The sequence below is a fragment of the Suricata suricatta genome, chromosome 1, assembly GCF_006229205.1.
Source record: "Suricata suricatta isolate VVHF042 chromosome 1, meerkat_22Aug2017_6uvM2_HiC, whole genome shotgun sequence".
NCBI lineage: Eukaryota > Metazoa > Chordata > Mammalia > Carnivora > Herpestidae > Suricata > Suricata suricatta.
The window spans coordinates 155,853,544-155,880,986 of record NC_043700.1 but is presented as its reverse complement, the minus strand read 5'-3'; the positions used below and the strand labels follow the sequence as shown (position 1 = coordinate 155,880,986).

The window sequence follows — 27,443 nt, the reverse complement described above, 5'->3', positions numbered from 1 at the left end:
TCCCTTATTATTTTCTTTACTTTTTTTTCCTCTTCTTTTTTTGGTGATGGGGGTGGTTATGTTTAAATGAAGCTGATTTTACAACACCAAGGACTTAATCATCCATTTCCTATATAAAAGGTAGCTACTTTTTTGCATGGACCTCAAGTATATTGTAGTATAGAGGTGGAATTTAAGGAAAGGTATTAAGCAGGCTGTGTTTTAGTTTATGGGCAAGTAATAAATTGTATCATCTATCTTGAATGTATCATAGATAAGCTGCTATATAATGATTGCCACTTCAGATAGCTGTGAAATTAGGTGATTAACTAGTTGTTACTTAACCTTTTAATTTCTGTATAAGTCTAATTACATGAAATAGAATTTGGGGTTCTGATTTTTTACTTTGCTTATCCATTTGGAGTGTCAGTGTAACTACTGTACTGTAAATAATGGAAAATAATTGCATATGTTAAAAAACTAGTGTTATATTCTAAAAAAAGTTACAAAGATAATGAATTCAAAAAAAACAAAAGAAAGAAAAATAACATATAAAATGCAAATAATAAAAATTATGTGCCTATTAAAAAAAAAAAGAATTTCTACAAAGGGGGAGCCTGGGTGGCTCAGTCAGTTGAGCATCCAACTTTGGCTCAAGTCATGATCTCACAGTCTTTGGGTTCAAGGCCCGCATCGCGCTGTGTGCTGACAGCTCACAACCTGGAACCTGCTTCAGATTCTGTGTCTCCCATTCTCTCTACCCTTCCTCCACTCATCCTGTATCTCTGACTCTCTCAAAAATACATAAGCGTTACAAAAAAAATTTTTTTTATGAATTTCTGCAGAGGACCTAGTGACAAATCAATACTCTGGAGGGGGAAAAGAATCAATAGCAAGCATGTCAAGTTTTTAATGTTAAGGAGTCATTCCATGAGCATAGAGTTTCTCTACAAAGTGTTAGAAGATGTGAGTGGGGTAACCATCACCCCACATCAGCAGGTCTCCTGGGTATCTTCCGGAAGTAAAGCTGGACTTCCCAAGGCAAACTAACCCCCCTTTATCTTTGATAAAGCCTATTATTTAGACTAGGTTGGAATGAATGATAGTTATACATAGAAAGCATGTGGATGCAATAGCTGGCTTCTCTCCCAAAGACTTTAGTTATATCTTCTGTATCAAAAAGCTCTCCAGAAACACCTGTTACTCTCCTGGCCCAGAAACTGTGAGTCTCTCTCTAGCTACTTGCTGATATTTGTAAGCTAGTCCTTGTAACTCATATATTTTTATGACTACCCAAATGGCTTATCAGCTAAATCTCTGTAGTTTGAGATATATGTTCACTGAACCCATAGAGATGATTTACCACTTCATTTAGCCTGTGTTATAGCATATGATACACATATTTACTCATAGCAATCCTAGTCTGAATAGAAATTATTAAAGATCGGGGCGCCTGGGTGGCTCAGTTGGTTAAGTGTCTGACTTCGGCTCAGGTCATGATCTCACGGTTCGTGAATTTGAGCCCCACATTGGGCTCTGTGCTGACAGCTTAGAGCCTGGAGCCTGCTTCAGATTCTGTGTCTCCCTCTCTTTCTCTCACTCTCAGAAATAAACTAACATTAAAGAAGATACTACAAATAACATGGAATCTATTTACACTTGAAAATGCATCTCATTCTAACATTACTATTCTAAAGATCGCTTAACATTTTAATTCAGAAAATAACATGTTTTATGTGATTATGTATTTAACACATGCTTCTAAATATTTTTTACATGTACACTTAGTAAATTTAAAATATTCCATAACATACTTTTAATTGATTTAGTCTTACTGAAAATGATTATTTCAGTATAATAATGAGTATTGAAATTATGCTATTTCAGTAAAGTGAAGGTGGTCAAATGTATACATTTCCAGTTATAAACTAAATAATTTATGGAGATGTAATATACAGCATAGTGACTATAGTTAATATGCTCGACTGTACATTTAAAAGTTGCTAAGAGAGTCGGTTTTAAAACTTCTCATTCTAGGGACACCTGTGCGGCTCAGTTGGTTAAGCACTTGACTTTGTTTCAGATCATGATCTTACAGTCTGTGAGTTCAAGCCCTGCATCAGGCTCTGTGCTGACAGTCCAGAGCCTGAAGCCTGCTTCAGATTCTATGTCTCTCTTTCTCTGCCCCTCCCCCACTCATGCTTTGTCTCTCTTTCTCTGAAAAATGAATAAACCTTAAAAATGGGTTTTTTTAAAACAACTTCTCAATCTAAGAAAAAGAAAACTTGTAACTGTGTGGTGGTGAATGTTAACTAGATTTACTGAGGTAATCATTTGGCAATATATACAAATATTGAACCATCATTTGGTGCGCCTGAGACGAATATAATGCTTATATCAATCTCAAAAAAGAAAACAAGAAATGAGCTTACAAGACACATACACAAGCACACTCACTCACAAAAGCTTTGTACACCCAAAATAAGAAAATTCTTTCTAATCCTATTTAATAGAGTGCTAGACAGTCTCTGTTTGTCCTTCTGCATCTACTCTCCACCCTCCTCACCCTGCTGTGAACCACCCAGCATCTCACCTCTACCTGATTTAGAGGATGAGATTTGGGACTTAGGACCAGATGATATTCAGACGAGATTTGGGATCTCATCCATTGTGCTCACATCAATGACACACCCCTGCCCAATGGCTGGGGGTGAGTTCAGCTGGAGGGAGGCCCTGGCAGAGGAGAGGGCAGGAGAGTGAGATCGGGGTACTTATTTCCTCTGTGTCCTGCAGGGCTGAAGGGCTAGCAGCGACTGTGTTCCTCAGTCTCGGGTCACAGCGCTCGGCTGGTGGGAAGACCTCTAACCCATTGTTATAATTCTCTCCAGGTGGCTGTCCGCCCTTCTCCCCTTCTAAGTCTTGGGTGGTGGAACCGCATCCCCTATCATGAGACACTGGTGCCTCTTGTCATTTATTAGTTCTCTTAACCTGTCCACACCTCCGAAAATCTTCTCTTCAATAAACTCTCTCCAGTCACCCCTTTGCGTGTGCTGTCTTCTGCCAGCCCCTCACTGAAACAGCTCCTCAGTATCCAGCTGATTGGCTCAACCAAACATCCTGCATAATTTCTTCCCAGAAATAAAACTACTCTAGGTTTAAAAAAAAAAAAAAAGCTTAGTTTAAAAGAATTGCAACGGGCTATGACTGGCATGAGATATTTCCTCCTTTAACAAAAATATATGCGGTGGGAGCTCGGGATGATCTCACTCCCCCTCAGAAGCTTCCGCTACAACTGACTCTTATCACCAAATGATTTTGGTCCCCAAATACCTGTCATCGCCATCACCGATGCACTCAGGGAAGGCGAGGCTACAACCAAAAAGCAAGATATGCTGATAGCAACTGAGGCGATGGAGGTACATGAAGAACTTGAGGAACTTCTCCATTTCCATGGTTTTGACAAAGGAGAAGAGAGGTGTGAGCGTGGTGCGGTAGGGCAGCATCTGACACTGGCTGTGGGTGATGTCCACACAGGCACCTGGGAAGTCAAGACAGTTACAGTTAGGAGCAGACACTTCAGAATTATATGCTCACAAACTCATTTGATATGGCACACTGACATGCTCATAAGACAAAATACATTCTGCAAGCAAGAATGATTATAGATATACAATCAGACACCCGCATACATACAAATAAGAGTGTGTGTGTGCACACAGGCACACGCATGCATACAATAATTAAGTCAAGCTACTAATATTCACAAAGGGATAGCATTTGTGTCCTGGGAAAATGTGTAGAAAAATACACTTTCACACCTAGCTGATGGGCATAAAAAATTGGCAAACACTGTTTTGGATCATAGCTAGGTAAGACAATATGTACCAAAATTTTTTAAATGTTTAAATGCATATCCTTTGACACTGCAATATTTCTAAAACTTTTATTCTAAGGGAATAATCATGGTTGACAACATGGATTTATCTACATGGATCTTCACCTCTGCATAGTTTATAATTTTTACTTTTTATTTTTTAAAACATTTTTAAAGTTTATTTATTTTGAGAGAGAGAGAGAATAAGAGCGAGAGCACACAAGCAGGATAGAGGCAAAGAGAGAAAGAAAAGCGAGGATCCCCAGCAGGTTCTGTCCTGTCAGCAAAGAGCCAGATGTGGGGCTCAAACCCACAAACCACGAGATCATGACCTGAGATGAGAGTAGATGCTTAACCGGCTGAGCCACACGGCACCCTCTATGATTTTTAAAAGATAGCAATCACCTAAACATTCACCAATGGGAATTTGTTTAAAATACTATGAAACAAACAACACAATACATAACTATATGAAACATGCTTTAGAAGACTATTTAATCACATAGAATGGTGCTTGTATTAAAAAAGAGCACGTTACAAAGCACTTTGTATACCATGATGCTGTTTTTAAAAATACAAGGGTTTCCAATCCTGTCCATGCTAACAGGGCAGGGTCAGCTCAGAGCCTCCGATTTCATTATCTTCCATAATCGACTCTTCTCCTGGGCACTACCACCTCCATAGCCTCTCTGTCTCCTTCATTCCCTGAATTTGCATAGTTGGTGTCATATAAATAAAAATGTTAATATGAGTCCAGATGATGGGATTTTAGGAGACTATTCTATTTTGCTCCTTGAATTCTGGTTTCTCTTATTGGTTTATATAAAGATTTATTACTTTTAATTTAAGGAGGGGTAATTAAAATTTTGGTGATTATTTAAGCAAGCTACTATTTAGACGCACAGTCCTCAGGTTTGAGAAACAAGACGGAAGTATTAATTCTAATTATGCTGAGGAGGGATCAACGCAAGAAGGGAAAGGAGCTCGACAAGAAAGGAAACATCTCTTCTGATAACTATATAATTCCCAGTCAAAGAAATAAAGGGGAAAACCTCTCCAAACCTAGGGCCAATTTCATTTTAATAAAAATAATGTTTAAAAATGAGGCTGCATCGCTGACAAAATGGCTGAACTAACCCTTTGATCTGTAATACAGAATAAATACAGCCTATCACAGAAGGATTCTAGACCTCCTCTTCCGCTTCCTTCCTTCACACAGGTCACCTCGGAGACTTCACTTCTTATCGACTCATTGCCTGTCTAGTCCCCTACGTACACTTCCTAATGTCACGTCTCTTTCAAACCTCTCTGAAAACTGCCCAAAACCATGTAAGAAGTCTTTCCCCCAAATGACCAGATTGTAGCCATTAGCTCAGAGTCTCATTCTTCATGAAAAGACACACTTCACCATTGCTTTTAGTATCTAACCCAAAATGCACAGAGCTCAGTGGGGCAGGACCAAAACATGATTTCCCTTTTCAAACTTTTTGGACCTGCTCAAACTCAAAATACAAAATAGGAAAGAAAGGAGTTAGAGAAGAAGAAAATCCAAGTTAAAATATTCAGACAGAACACAAATAGACACATAAACACAGGAATTCAGCCTCACATGAGTGCAAAGGTCGGGGGTTCTGGGCACGGCGCACGATTATGACAGTCACTTTGTTTGGTGAGGGAGGTTAAAATACATTTCAGTGTGGGAGATTAGCACAGGCAACAGGATTATATAGTCAGTAAGCTTCAAAATAACACAACTGTATGTATTGTGCCACAGGCAGAAATGCTTACTTAAAAGAGCAGAGAGTAGGAGTTTTATTCCATCAAAAATATGAAATAATCTGTGGAAATTCAGTCTCAGGAAGACCTTTATTGAAAGTCAACCTGTGTCACGCCTCAAACCAAGTACTCAGAGGCCCTTATTCACATCTCATTTTCACAACCTGGTAAAGTGGTATCACATCTATAATATACATGAGGAAACTCAATTTCAGAAAGGTTGAGACATCTGCCCGGCTATGCAGAGCCATTCTGGGGAAATTCCAGATCTTTAAGCCTATGTCTTCTGAAAAACTTCCATTTGGAACCACCTTAGGCTAACACAAAAGGGGTTACCATATGAAAAACACATCTTAAAGAATATAATTCCTAATGGCCCATAAAAGGAAAAGACTAAAAAGCACATAATGGCATGTCATAGTTCTGAATTTATATTTATAGGTAATACACCCATGTATACTGACCACATGCTATCATCCGTTTTATATTACATTGTTTTCTGTAGGGCGCACAGCTTTGGGGTTTATACACCTGATGATAAGCTATATTTGAAGTGATGAGGTGATCAAAAGGCTAATTCACCACCACCTAGCCAAAGAATATTGAGAATCAATATTGAGAATATTGAGAAATGAATTTTAAGAAATCATTTGAAAACAGCAAAATAGTAAGGTAACTCTTATTTGGCGTGCTATCTTGTGTTAATGGCAATGTGAGCTGCGCGCACACACACACACACACACACACACACACACACACGCAGGTATTACGTTCTCAAAGGACAGCAGAAGTTCCCATAAGTATACCATCCAAAGTGCTCCTGTATCCCTTCATAACAGCATCCTGTTTTATTTTCATTATAGTATTAGGATACCTCATACAATCTTGTCTGTCTGTCTATCTATCTACTCCCAGCATTCTTCCATGATAGAAACCACTGGGATATCAAATAGTAGACAATAGTTATTCACTGCATGAATGAGAAGATTAAATGGAAGAAATTGTTCCCACTAAAAGATTTCTTATTTAAAAAAAGTAGATGTGAAAAGGCAGTATATCTGAGGCCAAAGGCACCAATGTTGACGGCTAATGTTGCTACTATTGTTTTTAATTATCTGTTCCTTAGAACCAACCGTGACCCAGGGAGTCATCCCATCCTGTTTCTTTCACTAGATTAACTCTTGTCTTGGACTCCCCTCTGGGCTCTAGTGAGCAGCTGAAAGTAAGAACCGAAGGGCTGCCCTCCCTTTCATTACCTTTAAGCATGCTCAATTGCTTGTCGCATGAGACCTCTCCATAGCAGAGAAAACATAGCAGAAATCATCCTGCTGATGTTCAACTATCATTTCAATTGCGTTGGTACCTTCAGCAAGAAAAATATACAATTCAGAGAGGATAGGGTGAGATAAGTTTACAGTAAAAGCCTACGGGGCGCCTGAAGGCTCAGCCAGTTGAGTGTCCAACTTCGGTTCAGGTCATGATCTCACGGTTCATGGGTTTGAGTCCCATGTTGGGCCTCGTGTGACAGTTAGCTCAAAGCCAGGAGCCTGCTTCAGATTCTGTGTCTCTCTCTCTCTTTCTCTCCCCTCCCTTGTTCACGCTCTGTCTCTGTCTCACAAAAATAAATAAATGCAAAAAAAATTAAAGAAAAAGCCTAAATAAATTATTAGTATCTATCTATTCAAGTTGTCTTTTAATATTAAATATATTTTAAAGTTCCATTTATTGTTTTATATTAACAATTTAATGAAAAGAAAAGAGATAAAAAAAAATCCTTGAATACCTTCTAGGCTGGATGTATGATGCTAGGTATATTATATACAGAACTTTATTTAACCTTCTTACAATCCTATGAGAAAGCTCCTTTATTCCTATTTTATAGATGATGAGATAGATTTAGTGAGGGTAAGAAAGTATTCAAGATTACACAGATGTTAACTTGGAGAGCCAAAACCAGGTCTTTCTGATCCCATAACCTATTCTTTTCCTCCGTATGATTACACCAAAGATATGATTCCATTTCAAACATGGTCAATTTACTTCATTCATTGTAGAATATTTTGACGAATCTCCTTGGATTTAGCAATAGAGCTACTTCTCTAATTTTGGCAAAAATTAAACTTTCTCAAAGGAAACAGTGAATCTGCTATTAACAATAGTTCACCTGTCCTTACTGAGAGTCCATTTGGATTTGGGAACATTCTGTATCACTTCCTGGCCATACCACAGGTCAGGACTACATCAGCAGAATAGAAAAATGATGGCCATTACTTATTCTAGATAACTTATGGGGAAAGTTACAGCTTGTCAGAATAATTTCTGGCACAAACCAGAAAGGACTTCGTGTACTTAGGAAGATTCGTAAAAGGGTTACAGTAAGATAAGAAGGAACAGAGAGTTAAGGACAGGTCCTCTCTGTGATTATCCTGGCCTCTTAACTAAATCTGTAAACATCTTTGAGTCCAAATATGGTAATTATTTTATTGCTCATAAGAGAAAATCAATGAGACAAAGTAAATCACATGAGTCAATAGTAGCATTCGAAAAAAGTCTTCACAGATATAGTCAAGGGCATAGGTAACTCAATGTCTTGCCAATTCATGCACAAGCAAAAAATGTAAGTGCCTGGCTAGTACCACAGTGTATAAATTATCACAGTTAAGTAACAGCTAGCGACTCTTGCCAAGAGGAGCATGAGGATGGAGATTTAACATTTTCTATATAATTATATATATTCCAGATTTAACACTTTTTTAATACAACCTTGTCTCTTGGTAAAGTCTTTTCCAAGCTTTAAGCTTTAATATTCCACATATACCTGTATCTAGGTCATTCTCTCCTATCATTCATACACATATATTCATACTACATGATTCTAAGATGTTTGAATGATAGCTGATAGCACACAACCTGTTATCATTCATGCATCCAACAAATATCTACTGCAGCAACACTCTAACACAGTGAGGGGTTGGTGTTTTATTATAAATTATAAATTACTTATTCAGATCCCAAAGAACAAAGTAAGATGTAACATCTCAGCTGTCATGTCTTCATCTGTCGGTCATTATTCAGTAATTTTTAAGGAATTACATATTGTCCCATATAATTACCTATCAAATTTTTATATACCTTCAAGTTGGTAAAACGTCTTTCCTATACATAGCATGGTGGTTCAATGGTCAGATTTAAATTCTGCTTTTATTATTCTATTTATGTGGCCTTTCACAGGTTACTGAACTTTCTGTTTATGTTTGTCCATCTCTAAATTATTATATTTTGGATTATTATAAGGATTAAATGATGCTCACGTAATGCCTGTCATTAGCACATATGGTAAGCTATAAAACTTTTTACTACTATGATTAACTCATTTGTGGCTCACAGAATCTCTGTAGACTAGAAAACTAATTAATGAAACTTTGAAATTGGTTATATACATAATGGAATATAATCATGGAATTTAGAAGAAAAAGGCAGATGAAAGCTTAATGTTTCAGCCTCAGTTTTTCTACCTATACACCATGCATACTTGTTCTTTTTAACAAATATACCTTTTACCTTATTACAAGGCAACATAAGACGAGAAAGTAGAAGTAAAACATAAGCAACCACTCAACAACAAGGAAGAAGAATAGTTCTTGTTGGTCGTATCCTCAGTATCAACTCCCTCATCTCTAATTAGAATCGTAGCCATGAACTTTAGGAGGTCTCTCCCTATCCCTCATTCCAGGCAGGTGTCCTAATTGGCCAATGACAGCTCATGACATTGCTTGGCACTGTCCTTAATTCAAGGGCACATAAGAGACTGAAGTTGGTCCAATCACAGTAAAACCCAGGAACAGAATGCACTACCTAATTTAGGGCACCCAAGGTAAATTGCAAATATAGGGCCCCTTGTTCAACAATTATTTTATATTATTTATGTATTATTTATAATATTTATATTTATTTATATTATCATTAATAATTTCAACAAAGTGACAGTAGAGCATTAAACAATGAGTGGAGTCCTGTCTTCAGCTCAGCATGCTTATGAAGTCAGCCAATGATTAGAAAAGGCATCCTCCCTCCAGAAATGTCTATAACTCTCCACACAGGGATATTTGAGCAGCAGTCCCAGGATTTCTCTACGACATTAGGTAAGAACCAAAGATGATCAGTTTAAGAGCTGTAGGGGCCTCCAATTTAGTCAGAGGACTTCTGTGTTTTTCTAAGATTTTAAGATGTCAGAGGCAGAGATATCAAACGCAAAGGATCCCTGGCTTTGTATATCCATTCAAACATCGCATAGAAATAGTGTCTCTTCTTGGGAAACGGAATGTATGGGCAAAGTACATTTCAACTCCAGCTTGAGAGATTCACACATGTCTCCAGGGAAGGTGCCTACACAGGACCGGTGAGGAGCCCATGCCCTGCCATTGTTAAGTGGCCACTTTCCTCTCATGTTTAGCCAGGAGAGAAAACATGATCTAATTCTGGTGTTCCAATGTTCCAAACCTTGTGCTGAAGTATTTGCAGCTTTATACCTGCTTCCAAATTATAGTGCACATACTAAAGCCCACTTATCATGAGTCAGTCATTTTGGGTTCTTGATTCATAGGGAATTTTCCAAGAAAATATTAATGGCTATACTGTGTACTGTATCTCTACTATGGATATATTAGGTGAATTTGGCCAAATTGTAACTGAAGACATTTGTAGAACACTAAGAAAAGCGTTTCTTCTTTATCAAGAAGATATTAGCAGGAAATGTGTGAGTGTTTTTCTCATACTTGTTAACAACAATAGTAGATAATGTCAATTCACTTGGCAGATGACAGAAAACAGGACTCTGTAAAATGTGGCCTTGGAAAAAATGTAAATTCTGAAACTTCTCTACTCTCTGCCTTTTCATGTTAGGGTGGAGACGGCAGTAACTAAAGCAAAGGGCTCTGGATTAATAAAGCCAAAAAAAAAAAAGAGAGAAATACAGGAAGCTTAAACATGTACACGAATAAATGAAGTTGAAATAGCAAACAAGTAGAGTCAAAATTAGTGAGACTAGCCCAGATTGCAGTGGGGCAAATAGAGGTAGAGATCTGAATGGTACAGTGGAAGACGTGGAAAACCCAACACAAAAACTCCAAAGGGAAATGTCAATTCAATTTTGTCCGGTGTAAGGACATTGTAATTTTTCCTATAATTGAAAAGAGTTGGAATATACATTTTAATAATGATGAATTAAGTATTTAAGATTAGATTTAACATATTGCTGTATAAAGCCTTTGCTTTCTCTAGGTGATTTCTTAAAACAATGAAACTATGATATACTATGAGTACTTTAATTAAAAACTAGTTAATGTCAAAATTACCAGGGATAATTACAGGAGTAAGTTTAAATTCTACTACAAAAGGAACTAGGAAAAAATGCTTTAGGAAAAATCCTGACAAAATTGATACAATATTGATAAGCTGAGAGAGGGCATATCGAGATTCATTGTACTATTCTACTTTTGTGTGTGATTAAAAATTTCTGTGTAAATTAATCTTTTTAAAGAATGACATGAAACAGTTCTCTGCATCACTCATCATCAGGGAAATACAAATCAAAGCCACACTGAGATACCACCTCATGCCAGTCAGAGTGGCTAAAATGAGCAAATCAAGAGACTATAGATGCTGGTGAGGATGTGGAGAAATGGGCACCCTCCTACACTGTTGGTGGGAATGTAAACTGGTGCAGCCTCTCTGGAAAACAGGGTGGAGGTTCCTCAAAAAACTATCCATAGAACTCCCCTATGACCCAGCAATAGCACTGCTGGGGATCTACCCAAGGGATACAGAAGTGCTGAAGCGTAGGGACACATGTACCCCAATGTTCACAGCAGCACGGTCAACAATAGCCAAAACATGGAAAGAGCCTAAATGTCCATCACCTGATGAATGAATCAAGAAAATGTGGTTTATATATACAGTGGAATACTACATGGCAATGAGAAAGAAAAAAGAAAAGAAAGGAAAGGAAAGAGAAAAGAAAAGAAAAGAAACCTTGTGTCCATAAGAAGCACAATGAAGAACCAAAACCTCCACAGAAAAGGACTCAACTAGCTCAGGCATGTTATGAGGATACTTGTCTGACTCTGCCTAGATTTTGATTGGAAACAAAACACTTCTTTGGACACCTTTTACCACAGTTCTAGCTTTCCCAGGGGTTTGAAATAGAACTATGCATGTGATCCAAGAACCACAAACATCAAATAGTAACATAAAAATTGGCCCCAGGGTAATATTACCTTGGGGTGCCAGTCAAACCAAACACAAAATTGTCTCAGACTGATGTGATCTAAATCAAAGGGAGTTTATAACCTAAAGTCATAAAACAAGCAGGAACTCAATCCATTAAGAGAAATAATACTAAATCATTAGTCATAACCAACATCAGTATAAAAGTCTGAGAACTTCAGACAAGTGAACAATTGATAGGGGCTATTAAACAAGTGTGAATGAAACAACTAAAGATAAAAATGCTGTGTTTTGAATGACAAACTATAAATTAAAAAATTGGACAATCTTAAAAGAAACTAAAAAGAACCTCTAGAAATAAAAAATATATATCAACACTAAAATTTAAAATTCAGTGAATAGAGTAAAATAGAAGGTTAGATACTGCTGAAGAGAGGACTAAAGAACTAAAAAATACATCAGAATTTAGCACAAAGATTAATAGAGGATGGATGAGAATGTCCAACCTAAGTGTAATTAGAGTTCCAAAAAGACAGAATAGAAGCATCAGGAGGGAAGTTATACTCATAATTGCTGAGAACTCTCCCAAACTGAAGAACTATCTGAGGCTTCAAATTCAAAAAGTGCATCTTCTAGACAAGATATATAAAAAGAAACCCAGAGGCACCTGGGTGGCTCAGTTGATTGGGTGTCTGACTCTTTATTTCAGCTCAGGTCATGATCCCAGGGTCATGGGATCAAGCCCTGTGTCAAGCTCCATGATAAGTGTGAAGCCTCCTTAAGATTCACTCTCTATGTATCTCTCTCTCTCTCTCTCTCTCTCTCTCTCTCTCTCTCTCTCTTTCTCTCTCTCTCTCTCTCCCCCTCTGCCCTTCTCCTCTGCTCACACTCTCTCTCTCTCTAAAATAGATAGATAGGTAGATGGATAGATAACTAGATAGATAGATAGATAGATAGATAGATAGATAGATAGATAGATGATAGACACCCAATTAATATCCATTGTAATTAAATCAGTTTATTAAAAAAAATTAAAGCATCCAAAGACAAAATTCCAGTTGCCTACAGGGAAACAAAATTTAAATTGGCACTAAAGTTTCTGATAGCATTGAAGAATCCAGATAAATGTGAAATAAAATTCTTAAATTGATGAGAGGGAAAAAAATTGCCAACCTAGTTAAATAATCATGCCATTTTTGAGGGGGAAATAAAGACATTTTAAGATAAACCAAAACTGAAATAATTTCCACTGGGCAAACTGCCAAGAAGTATTTTCAATTAAGAAGATAATTTAATACAGAAGGAAGAAGCAGGATGCAAGAAGCAATGGTGATTATTAAATTATGTATACTTGAAAACCTTCATCATATTGAAAAGGAATGCAAGAGCCTTCTGTGGTTAAAGTCTTCTTTAAATTGCCTAAAAATTCAGAAGGTTGAGTAGCACTAGCTATGGTACTTATTTATTACTATAAAAATCAGAAACCTGGGGCTTATTGATTCCCTTGCTCAAAAGCATAGAGAAAAAAGAGTATCCCCCATATTTTGAAATTTGAAAAAATATTGAAATTCTGTACCTTGGATGCAGAAAGGAAATTTATTAATTTGGTATTATTTTGCTAGTCTTTTCAATATTTTGTATATTATTTAACATAATATGAATATATAATATTGCAATGCATCACAATGGTCTGTATATATGAAAAGTATATTATTTAGCCTACTAATTCACTCACTAACATCTTGAACATTTCCACATATCAGTATGTATTCTTCCACAATATTGCTTTTAATGGTTGTAAATTTATTCATACAATGAAACAAAAGAAAGGGATAGGGGAGAAGAACAAAAGACTGATTAAAAACCCATAAAAATATAACCCAGGAACAAACAAACAAAACAACCCAAAATCTTTACAAATGCTATATATTATAAGAAAACACTAATGAAAGTTTAATAAAATAACAGCTCAAATAATCCAATTAAAAAATAGGCAGAAGACATGAACAGACATTTCTCCTCCCTCCCTCCCCTGAAAAAAAGACATACAGATACAAGAAAAGGTGCTCCTCATCACTTACCATCAAAGAAATGCTAATCAAAACTACAATGAAATATCACCTTACACCTGCAAAATGGCTAAAATCAATAACACAAGAAACAACAGGTGTCGGTGAAGATGTGGAGAGAACCCTTATGCACTGTTGTTGGGAAGACAAACTGGTGTAGCCATTGTGAAAACAGTATGGAGCTTCCTCAAAAAGTTAGAAATAGAACTACCCTAAGATCCAGCAATAACGCTACTAGGTATTTACCCAAAGACTACAAAAACGTTAATTCAAAAGCATACATACACCCTTATGTTTATAAAGCGGTCTTATTTATAGTAGCCAAGATATGGAACCAGCCCAAGTGTCCATCAACTGATGAATGGATAAAAAAGATGGGACACACACACACACACACACACACACACTCAAATATTATTGACCCATAAAAAACAATGAAATCTCACCATTTGCAAGGACATGGATGGAGCTACAGAGTATAAGTCTCACCAAAAAAGTCGATGAGAGAAAGACAAATACTATATGATTTCACTTATATGTGGGATTTAAGAAACAAAACAAATGAACAAAGGGAAAAGAGAAATAGAGAGAAAGACAAAAAAAAAAAAAGACTCTTAATTATAATAACAAACTGATGGTTACCAGAGCAGTGTGCTGGGCTATTTAGGTGATCGGGATTAAGGAGGGCACTTGTCATGAAGAGCACAGAGTGACATATGGAATTATTGCATTACTATAGTGTATGCTGGAAACTAATATAATACCATATGTAAACTAACAGGAATTAAAATAAACACTAAAAATACAGACATACATGCATACATATACATATACATAAAATACATGTTTACCAAAAAAATACAGCTCAAAGACAAAAGAAAAAATTGTAATAAAAATAATTTTTAAAATTGAGACTATCACACTAAAAATAGTAATTTAACACTAAACATGTTTACAACTAATAAATCAAAATTGAAGTCTTAGGGTAATCACTATAAGCACATTTAAGAAGATGCACATATAAGAAAAATAGCAAGTCAACCAAAAAATGTCCTTCTGGTGCTGATGCATAGGGCCACATGTACCCCAGTGTTCATAGCAGCACTTTCAACAATAGCCAAATCATGGAAAGAGCCTAAATGTCCATCAACTGACGAATGAATCAAGAAGATGTGGTTTATATATACAATGGAATATTACATGGCAATGAGAAAGAATGAAATCTGGCCATTCATAGCAACATGGATGGACCTCGAGGGTGTTACGCTGAGTGAAATAAGTCAGGCAGAGAAGGACAGATGACCTCGAGGCTGTTATGCTGAGTGAAATAAGTCAGGCAGAGAAGGACAGATACCATCTGTTTTCACTCATAAGTGGAAGAGGAGAAACTTAACAGAGGACCATGGGGAAGGGGTAGGGGGAAAAATATTTGGGGAGAGGGAGGGAGGCAAACCATGAGAGACTCTTGAATACTGAAAACAAACTGAGGGCTGATGGGGGAGGGGGAGAAAGGAAGGTGGGTGATGGTCATGGAGGAGGGCACTTGAGGGGATGAGCACTGGGTGTTATGGAAACCAAGTTGACAATAAACTATAAAAGAAAAAAACATGTCCTTCTGAATCTAAGAACCTAGAAGTAGAAGAGAAAAGCCCTGAAAATGTTATTATGAAAATTTTTTTCCTGGGGTGCCCAGAAGGCTCAGTCATTTAAGTGTCTGACTTTGGCTCAGGTCATGCTCTGTGGTTCCTGAGTTCAGGCCCTACATCCAGCTCTGTGCTGACAGCTCAGAGCCTGGAGCCTGCTTCGGATTCAGTGTCTCCTTCCCTATGCCCCTCCCCCTCCTGCATTCATGTCTCTCTTGAAAATAATCATTAAAAAAAATTTTTTTAAAGGAAATTTTTTCCTGGAATGAAGGAATAGGTGAGTCTGCATATGAGAAAAGCAATCATATTTCATTATGACATCAGAATGATGGACATCAAGATATAAACAGTTTAAGTTAATAAACTTAATGGAAGAATTCTTCAAGAACTTTTTCAATAATTAAGCACCAAATGTGTTTATTGTCCTGAGTTGCCACTTCTTTCAAACCTTATGTTAAACAAAGACAACTATTATGTGGTTTTAAAGAAGGAAAAAAAAATACTGTCTTTACACTGGCATTTTCAATTCAAAATTAAGATTACAGTATTTTACTTATTTTTGTATCTGGAACCTCTTTTCTCTTATGTTGAAAATGTTGGTTCCTGACAATATGAATATAAATACTTATTTGCTTTCTCTTGTAATGTGCAAACAATGGTTTCAAAATAATAACTCCAATATAACAATAAGCCTGCCTAATGGAAACTTGAAATGGATTAAAGATTTAAATATAACACCTAAAACCATAAAGTCCCTAAAATAAAACAGGAAGGGGGGGGAGATTCCTAACATTGATCTTGGTAATGATTATTTTGATAAGACACCAAAAGTACAGGCAACAAAAGCTACATAAATAAGTGGAACTACATCAACCTAAAAAACTTGAAAATGCAACTTATGAAATGGAAAAACATTTGTGTGAACTCACACAACTCAGTAGCAAAAAAAACACAAATAATCCTAATTTTAAAATGGGCAAAGGACCCAAATAGATAGTTTCCAAAAAAAGACATACAAACTGCCAACAGATAAATGAAAAAATGCCCAACATCTCTAATCATAAGAAATGCAAATCAAAACCACAATGAAATATCACTTCACACCTGTTAGAATAGCTAATATCAAAAAGACAAGAGATAACAAGTATTAATGAGGATGTAGAAAATGAGAACCCTTGAACAGTGTTGATGGAAATAAGATTCCACACACACACAAAAAAGAACTACCATGTGACCTAGAAATTTCACTCTGGGAAAGCACAATTTCTTGTTTATCTGAATAGAAAAATGAAAACACCAATTCACAAAGACATATGCACCCCATGTTCACTGCAGCGTGCCTTAACAACAGTCAAGACATGGAACAACATAAATGCCCACTGATGGATGAATGGATAAAGAAAATGTAATGGAATATTATTTGGTCATAAAAATAAATCCTATCAATTGCAACAACATGAATAAACCCAGAGAAAGACAAATACTGTATGGTATTATTTATATGTGGAATCTTTTTGTTTTAATTAATTTATTTATTTTTTATTTATTATTGAGACAGAGAAAAACAGAGCATGAGTAGAAGAGGGGCAGAAAGAGAGGGAGACACAGAATTAGAAGAAGGCTCCAGGCTTTAACCTGTCAGCACAGAGTCTGATGTGGGGCTCAAACCCACAAACCGTGAGATCATGACCTGAGCCGAAGTCAGCTGCTTAACCAACTGAGCCACCCAGGTGCCCCTATAAGTGGAATCTTAAAAAAAATGGACTTCACTGAAACAAGAATAAACTAGTGATTGCTAAGGGCTGAGGGGAAATACAGATGTAGGTCAAAGGGTACAAATTTTCAGTTAAAGTATGAATAAGCTCTGAGGATTTAATGTACAACAAGGTGACTATAGTTAATGACACCATATGATAGACTTGAAATTTGCCAAGAGTAGAAGTGTTCTCAGCACACACACACACACACAAAGTTAACTACATGAAGTGATGGATGTGTTTATTACCTTGAATTTGGCAAACATGTCAAAATGTATATGTACATCAAATCATCACATTTTACACTTAAAATATAGGCAATTATATTGGTCAATTTTTCCTCAATAAAGTTGGGAGGAAAACAGTACTACTTGTTGAAGTTTAAACTTTCTTTGCAATTCTTTAGGTGCTTAGAGTACATCTACTGGAGATGAACAATCAAATTATTTTAAGTTCAGGGGAGATAATTCATTTATTTTAGATGGTCAAGTCACTCACTTGATAAAGGATAATTTGTGGCCTTGTTTTCACTGTTTTATGAATTTTGTTCCTCTGGTATAATTGTTCATGAAGTAAGTCATTTACCTGATTCTAAATCAAAGCTACATGAACAGCACATATGAATGTGACTTATTTGTATCTCATCACCTCCTTCCTGTCTCTCTTCACCAATAAGAAACATTTTTAATAGTTTCTGGTGAATCCTTCTTGTTTATTTTTTAATGTATATAGATAATTTCCTCTTTCCATTTATCACACCAAAAGTGACATTTTATACATTGTTTTGACCCTTGATTTATTGATTCACTATTTAGTCTAGATATCATAATATATCATGATATTTATATACCTGTGTGTAGCAACCCACTTCATTATCTTCTCAGATGTATCCTACACTACTACTTGGCTAAACCATGTTTATACTCCTAATGGATATTTAGAGTATTTCGATTCTTTTATAACTGCAAATAATGTCAAAGCATCCAGGTTTTTGAGAGATATTCTTTACTGGATTAAAGAAATTTTCTTTCCTTTTTAGTGTCAAATTTTAACAAATGCGTTTGCTTCAGCAACTGAGATGGTCAATAAAAGAAATCTATTAATTAAATGAGGAGACATAAGAATACAGTGTCTAATACTGAGCAATCCTTGCATTTCAGAATAAAGCCTATTTTGTTAAGAGGCAATATATTTTTAGGTGTTAATAGATTCGGTTGCTGATATTTTATTTAATAGCTTTGCGTTTTATAAGTGAGATTTGTATTCATCTACCCAGGCTGCCATGATGGAATACTATAGACTGGGTGGCTTAAAGAACAGAAATTTATTTTCTCACAGTTCTGGAGCTGGGATTCTAAGATCATGGTGAGGGGCGCCTGGGTGGCTCAGTCGGTTGAGTGTCTGACTTTGGCTCAGGTCATGATCTCACAGTTTGTGTTGGGCTATGGGCTGGCAGCTCAGAGCCTGGAGCCTGCTTCCAATTCTGTATGTCCCTCTCTCTGCCCTTCCCCTGCTCATGATCCGTCTGTCTCTCTCTCTCTCTCTCTCTCTCTCTCTCTCTCAAAAATAAATAAATGTTAAAAAAAAAATTGAAGATCAAGGTGATAGCATGGCGTGTTTCTAGTGAAAGCTCTCCCCTTGGGTTCCAGAGGATGTTTTCTGGCTGTGTGCTCACATGACTTCTTTTCCGTGTGAGCATGGAGAGAGGCAGAGCAAGTTTTCCCCTGTCACTTCTTACAAGGGCCCTTAATCCCATCATGATAGTCCCACCTCATGACCTGCTCTAGCCTAATTACCTCCCCAAATCCCCATCTCCAAAGGCCATCACATTGGGTGTCAGAGTTTCAACATATGAATTATAGAGGGATACAAACATTCAGTCCATAACACTCCACCCTTGTCCCCGAAAATCCATGTCCTTCTTAATGCAAAATATATGTATTCTATCCCAAAAGCCCCAAAAGCCTTAAGTCAATCCAGCATCAACTCCAAAGTCTAAATTCCAAAGTCTTTTACAAATACTATTTAAATCAGATATGGGTGGGACTCAAGGTACAATTCATCCTAAGGCAAAATTCCTCTCCAGCTGTAAAACTGAAAATGAACAAGTTATGTGCTTGCTTTATAAAGCAAGGTTGACCTTCCCATAAAATTGAAAACTACAGGCTTTGTTCAATCTATCTAAGATAATTATATTATAAATAAGTCTTTAGATTTAATAATGAAACAGTATAATCTCACTAAAAATGAAAATTCCAGGTCAAACCTCTCAACTAAAATTTACTTTTATAATTATAAATAAAACTTTAAGAGGAGCCTGGATGACTCAGTCAGTTGAGCATCTGACTTCGGCTTAGGTCATGATCTCATGGTTCACGAGTTCAAGCCCCACGTCAGGCTCTATGCTGACGGCTGGGAGTGTGGGGCTGCTTTGAATTCTGTCTCTCTCTCTCTCTCTCTGTCCCTCCACTACTCATATTCTCTCTCTCTCTCTTTCTCTCTCTCTCTCTCTCAAAAATAAATTTAAAGTTTTTTTAAATAAATAAATAAATAAAAGTTTATCATTTGGGAAAATGTTGTATTCATTGCACATAAAAAATGGTATGAATTAGAAATTTTATCTTTTAAAGAAATAACAATAATTGAAATAGACCATGTTTTTTATCTGTCGTTAAACCTCTCTTACAGAATTTCTCAGGTTGTAAATAACCTGTTCATGTCTCAAGGCAGTTACTAGACATCGGCTACAACTTGGGGACAGGATTTATGTCTGACCCACCCTTAGAGTCTGCACAGCCAAACCCCAGAGCATGGCACCCAGTAATCAGTTGCTGATGAATAAATGGTGCTTCCCAGAATATCCTAAACCCTCAGAAATTGAGATGTCTCACAAAGCCTGGAAGAGTATGTAAACATCGGCATTAGTTCACACCAATTAACATAACTAGAAACAAGTACTGTAAATTTTATCAATTCAAACACCACATGCAAATATTAGTTCAATGATGCAGACGAGCAGAATATAGGCATAAAATATGTTAACAATAAAAGCCAGAGACTGGTTTGTATCAAATGGAAATGGATACAAAGCTTTGGCTTACAAAACTCATTATCATATTCATTTCAACAACAAGTAAGTGAAAAGGCATATTCTCCAAAGACATATGTAACAGCAAACAGATCTCCACTGATGGGTTTGGTTTTTTTTTTTTTTTTTTTTTTTTTGCCTTCAACACAAAATTGTACAAAGACCAAAAACCTAAGACAGTCAGCAAATTGAATGATTCAGGCAAAAGAATATACACGATGCCAATTTTCTGTCAGAACCAGAGAGTAACTTACACAGCTTCTTTTTTTTAAGTTTTATCTAAGAATTTGGTTTTTAAAAGATCATTTTTAACCTTGAATTATATCGGGGCTGTGATTGCAATGCACTTTAACTTCACTATTTTTTTTTCTTTATATAGATCAAGGATATTGGGCTGTTCTTTCTGAAGAGGAAACTGATAATAAATCTGGAGAGGAAAATTTTGAGCCACAGGCCTTTGACATAACCATTTAAATCTGACTCTTGCTTGCTTTAGTAATGTGTTACAGGCACATGCTTTTGGAAGAACACATCACCTGTGGAATGTTGCAGGGTTCGTTTTGGAAAGAAGGTCCGGACGTCTTACCCACAAATCTTTGAGAAGGGACTCCTGGAACTGTAGTTACCAGTCCATTACCCCCTGCAAAAGCCTACCTCTGCAAGTGATTCAGTTTGCTCTCTCTGAGAGAGACCCCAACACCTCCCAGTCATCTAGTGATGAAATGAGGAGAAAAGAAAGAAGAGTCGGGGTGGAAGGGTAGAAAAGAGAGTCCAGTGGTACATTTAATTTTCCTTTCTCTCTCCCCCCAGAAGTGTGCAGCTCTTTGCTAGAATGCTACCATGCTAACTGGAAGAGCATGCAGCAATTATTTACATGTTTCACTGACTTTTGCTTAGATGTTGATGCTAGCAGAAGCCCATGTCTGAATCTCATAACTATTTTTTTAATTTTTTTATGTTTATTTATTATTGAGACAGAGAGAAACAGAGCATGAGTGGGGGATAGGCAGAGAGAGCGGGAGACACAGAATCTGAGGCAGGCTCCAGGCTCCGAGCTGTCAGCACAGAGCCCGACGTGGAGTTCGAATGCACAAACTGTGAGATCACAAACTGAGCTGAAGTCAGATGCTTAACTGACTGAGCCACCCAAGCGCCCCATCTCATAACTGTTCTTTAAGCTTGAAGAATATGATTAATATACAGCAGAGGGCGACCACCTGGATGTGAATATTGGTGACTGGCACTGGGAATTAGCAGAGCAGATAAGCGATGGTGTCCTGGGTCATGACTACAGCACATTTTGTAGTAGCAAATTCCTAGTGAGGCAGCTTAAATAGGCCTTCAACTCTCCCAGGTACAAAAAAAAAAAAAAAAAAACCTTTTCATCTGGAGTCTCTGTCCTTAATCATAATTCAATGATCCCTCAAAGTGTCCATACATAGAATTTTTACTGTCTGTGAAGAATCTAAATTGGAGAAAAGCAGAATTTCTATTTTCATTAACCTCCAACTGAAATTTAGCATACTTAAATTACCAACGTAAAAACACAAATTAAAAATTACATGTGGTATTTTCATATCAACATGGAATTATTATAGACATTTCAAATTATTTATGCTCATCCCTGTTAGAAAATTATAGTCATTGACCTACAACTAGATATCATTATTTAATGTGTTAAAAGACACATGAATTAATATATCATGAACTTGTCTTTCTAATATCTTGATAACTGAATTTTAATAAATTGCCTTCCTTTGCAATTCCGTGTAATTTATTTTAAGCATCAAAGCATTACTCTGAGAGGTTACCCAGAGGCCTCATCAGATCGCCAAAGGAGTCCCGGGCACAAAATAAGTTTAGAAGCTCTTCTCTAGAGGATCACTGCTTTCTCTGGGGATGTGACACAAACAGCTAGAATTCTGTCACCCAAACGCAGTATTTTGCAAGCTGAACATTGTACAGGCCTTTTCACAGGAAGCAAGTTATGCAAGTTTATATATATATATATAATTAGATATAAACCAGTGTATGCCTATTGTTCTAACACATCTATGAAATTAATATGTATAAATTAAATTGGAACAAAACTACAAAACTAATGAAAATTAATTACATTGATGAATAATATTAACATTATTCTATAAAAAGCATGGTGCTGAGGCACAAGTGCTTCTGTCTTTAGGAACCTTACACTACAATGTATTCCAACTGAGCAAGTGAGTCACCATTTTTCTTGGTCTGAATTGCCCTGGAGGTGCCCTTCACACAAGAAGCCGGTACACACCATAGTTCTGCGGTTGAGAAGAATATCTATCAGGTCTGTCCCCGTTCCTTTCTTGTTGCCTGGCAAACGTCTAAGCGACATAGTTTAGCAGCAACATAAACCTTAAATAGAAACTCAAATACAGGCACCAAAATTCCATGTAAGTTGGAATTTTGTTACAAGATGGTTATCCAGGTTTTTGAGATCGGGCTTACGTTAGCTATTTTATATTGTCATTGCAACGAAAGCATATATTTAAGAAATTGTTACAGAAAATTCTTGGATCCTCAGAATACATCTGAGTTCTCTCAGACCCCTGATGGAGTATAACAGAGGCATGCTAAGGGTACAATTCTCCAATGCATTTAATCCATTCACCCATCCTTCTTTACACATATAAGAACAGATAAGCACAGATTCCCATTCCGAACAGCACAATAATCCACAGTCAGCAATCTACAGAGGTGTGTAACTTATTCTGAGGACAGCAGAACTGGCTTCTGAAAAATATAAAAGACATGAAGGGTTCTAGAAAATGACGGGAAAAAAGAAGGGATTTTACATGATTTCTGATGTCTAACTAGACTCCGTCTCCCAAGTCCCCCCTTGGATAGTTGCCTGATGAATAATAATCGGGGGAAAACTTCAAAACATGCTCTCTGATCATTTTAACTTCATATTCTTGTAGAACTCACTTTCAGGCTAATAGAAATACTATGCTACAAACAGAAAGCCAGGAAGAAAGAATAACCTTGGGGGCTTTGATTGGTAATAAGCTTTCTACACTCAGCAAATTTTGAGCATGTGGCTAGCACACTTTTGGTACAAAATTATCAGTGCCATTCAATCTCTGATTTTTAGACATCTTCACTGTTATGATCCAAGTCATTTTATCTTCAGAAGAGAGACTCTGTGTAGTTCGTTGAAGAAAAAATAAGTAAATATATGGTGAACGTTCGTTGTTAGGAAAATGGTTGAATAAATTATGACATAATGACAATATGGAATGCTAGTCAGTCATTGTAATAATGAATTAAAGCTAAAGTATTGTCTGAGGGCATTTACTGAAAGTATTCTTGAATGAGGAAAACATTTTATATTTATGTGATCCCATTTTTTTGGAAAAACAATGACAAGAAAACCCGTACATATACGTTATTTTATACACAGGTATGTGCATATATGTTTGTATATGATTATATGAGCATGGGGAAAACTTTAAATCATATACACTAAGTAGTTAACATGGGTTAACTATGGGCAGATTGAAGGTAATAAAATGTACAAGCAAGGAGGGGCAATGAAGAGATTTATGCAACAAAAAAAAAAAAAGAAAGAAAGAAAAAAGAAAAAGACTTCCATTTAAGCATAATATGTATAATATGAACATAGTTATGCATTATAAAAAGAAGAAAAGAAGTTCCCAATATTGGAGGAAATGAAAAAGAAGCACTAGAGTAGATAAGGAAGGTAAAAATGGCTGAGGGGTAGGAAGCAATTCCAGAAGAGTACAGTCAGATCCTCCACAAATATGCTCCTTCATAAAAGCAGTGAAAACACTGGGAAAAACTTACCAAAATCAAATTTTTCAAAACTTTGAAATTTAACCAAGGGCTTGCATCAATTAGAGAAACATTTATTAAGAAAAATGACTGAATAACAGAGAAAACTATGAGCTTTGCAGCATTTTACCCTTCTCTATTTCCATCACCATCTCCTCAGTTCTGTGGTAACCTTGAAAACCAATGGTTTTGCATTTGTTGCAAAAACCTGCAACTGAGGAGGCAATGGAGAGGAAAGAATGGGTTTGAAGCTATCCAAAAACCATCCCCGGAAAACTGTCATCATTTAACCTGTCTGGAAGATCCCTGGAAAGAATCCATTCTCAGAGCTTGTCCTTACTTGACCTGACTCAGAACTTTTTGTTGCAGTTGTTTCTGACTCAGAACTTTCTATATGAAAACAGCCCCATCCCCAGGGCACTTGTCAAAAACAACAACATCTGGTGGGAATGTAAACTGGTGCAGCCGCTCTGGAAAACAGTGTGGAGGTTCCTCAAAAAACTATCCATAGAACTCCCTTATGACCCAGCAATAGCACTGCTAGGGATTTAGCCAGGGGATACAGAAGTGCTGATGCATAGGGGCACATGTACCCCAATGTTCATAGCAGCACTTTCAACAATAGCCAAATCATGGAAAGAGCCTAAATGTCCATCACCTGATAAATGGATCAAGAAGATGTGGTATATATATATACAATAGAGTACTACATGGCAATGAGAGGGAATGAAATCTGGCCATTTGTAGGAAAGTGGATGGACCTCGAGGGTGTCATGCTAAGCGAAATAAGTCAGGCAGAGAAGGACAGATACCATATGTTTGCACTCATAGGTCTAACAGGAGAACAAGAGAAACCTAATGGAGGACCGGGGGAGCGGAGGAGAGAGAGAGAGTTGGGGAGAGAGACGGACACAAAACTTGAGAGAATAGTGAATACTGAAAATGAGCTGAGGGTTGAGGGGGAAGTGGGAGGGGGAAAAAGAGGTGATGGTGATGGAGGGGGGCACTTGTGGGGAAGAGCACTGGGTGTTGTTTGGAAACCAATTTGACAATAAACTATTTTAAAAAATACACACACAACAACATCACAGTTACCTAAGGCAAAGATGCCCATAGTAAAAAAGAGGGTGACCCAAAAACACTTATAAGGAAAAACTGGAAAATATGATACAAAGGGGCCTTTGAAAGGCTCTGATATATTCTCTGGGACCTAAAAGGTGAGGATGGTGCACATATCCAAGAAAGATATGAGGAGCCAGTCACAAAGCCACATATTTATTATCTAATGCTCTTTCTATGAAATGTTCAGAATAGGCAAATTCATAGAGAAAGAGACCACAGGAGTTTTGGACACGGGGTGGGGGAGTGGGGAAATGAGGAATAATGGATACAACAGTTCTTCTTTTTTTTTTTTAACTGTTTTTAATGTTCATCTATTTTTGAGAGAGAGCATGCACCTGTGCACACACAAGCAGGGAGGGGCAGAGAGAGAGAGGGAGACACAGAATCTGAAGAGGGCTCCAGACTCTGTCAGCACAGAGCCTGACTTGGGGCTCAAACCTACGGACTATGAGATCGTGACCTGAGCTGAAGTCAGATGCCCATGTAAGTCACCCTGGTGCCCCCAACATTACTTTTTGCATTGATGAAAATGTTCTAAAATCAGATAGTTGTGGTGGTTGCACAACTCTGTGACTACATTCTTAAAATCTTGTATTTTACATATTAGAGGGCGAATTTTATAGTAGATGGACCATATCCCACAAAAATGTTCTTTTTATTAAAAAGAATGAGATGTATGATGCATTTTCATCTGATATAGAGATTAGGGATCTGGTTATCAAACAACAGGATGAAAAAATGGAACATTTTAAGCTTTTAGCACATTACCCCACTCTTTTGTCACTTACTCCATTGTCCACTATATTGTTTTTAACCCAAATGCTCTGGGTTGGACAAAGAGGGGTTTTTTTTCCTTTTCCCTTAAAATTCAGTTTATGCTTAAATATCTAACACATATATAAGGAAAAAAGGTGAAAATACAAATGGTAACCTAGAAAAATCCATTGCTAAAATATAACCTGCAAGCTAACTATGAACCTTTCCCTTTCCTGTATCACAACTGGGTTTCAAAATGCAGCTACGAAAAGTCCAGAAGTAACAGATGTCACATAAAAGCTGTTTTATATTTACAAACTCTCCCACTCAGTGTAATACAGGGAGTATTCCGATTAAGACTTTACAAACTACAGTATTCTACGCTTTGGCTTGATATTAAGGACCCCCAGGGGGAACCGTCTTACGCAGAGGCTATTTCCTGGTACCTCTTGCCAGGAGTTCTCTCCTTGGTTTCTTACCCAGGATATTTGGATAGAACAGAACATCTTGGGGGCGCCTGGGTGGCTCAGTTGGTTGAGCCTCCGACTTCGGCTCAGGTCAGATCTCACGTTCATGGGTTCAAGCCCTGCGTCGGGCTCTGTGCTGACAGCTCAGAGCCTGAGCCTGCTTCCGGTTCTGTGTCTCCCTCTCTCTCTGCCCCTCCCCCTCTCATGCTCTGTCTCTGTCTGTATCAAAAATAAATAAAACATTAAAAAAAAAGAACAGAATGTCTGGTTACTGTATTATTGGACTAAGTGGACTTAAATTGATTTTACATATGCCAGGAATTTAAAATGACATTTTAATTAGAGACTAATTTTTCAAAAGGGACAAAAGCAAATCCTCTCCTAGGTGTTAGTCCTGATACAAGGCACTAGATGATGCTTTAAGTAAAACTGGTTAAAAAAATACCAAGTGCAGAAGTGTGATTAGACATTATTAATGAAAAGTGGTAATTCGGATATTAAAATTTTGAAATGACTGCAGTTTGCTTACTTAGTCATTCAATAAATATTTTACTGTGCACTGGCTATACAGCAGCAAAAGAAAGCAGACTACTCTCCTGAAGCTTAAAGTTTGCTCTGCTCCTGCAAAGAAACCAATAAAATTAAATGAAGAAGCATGAAAACTTGAAAGAGCACTGGTCTACATGTCCCAAGATCTTAAGCCCAGTTTCATGCCTTTCACTTACTAGACAAGCAATTTGGAATCTGTCAGGTAAGCCTTGATTCCATACCTTGAAATGGTATGTACACCAGTCCTGCATACCTCATCAGTTAATTCTATATAAGGAGAAAAGTATTTAAATATACCCTAAAAACTACC

The 27,443-nt window shown here is 37.0% G+C and overlaps 1 protein-coding gene across 4 annotated transcripts in view; it reads right to left on the bottom strand.

The window, feature by feature from the left end:
• The window catches only part of CORIN (corin, serine peptidase), a 256,347-nt gene that overhangs the window by 173,106 nt on the left and 55,798 nt on the right, over positions 1 to 27,443 (bottom strand). For all 4 annotated transcript variants that reach the window (XM_029946248.1, XM_029946227.1, XM_029946242.1 and 1 more), the window contains exon 4: positions 3,310 to 3,517. In XM_029946248.1, the coding sequence (XP_029802108.1) occupies positions 3,310 to 3,517 (208 nt within the window). The remainder of the gene's footprint in view (positions 1 to 3,309; positions 3,518 to 27,443) is intronic.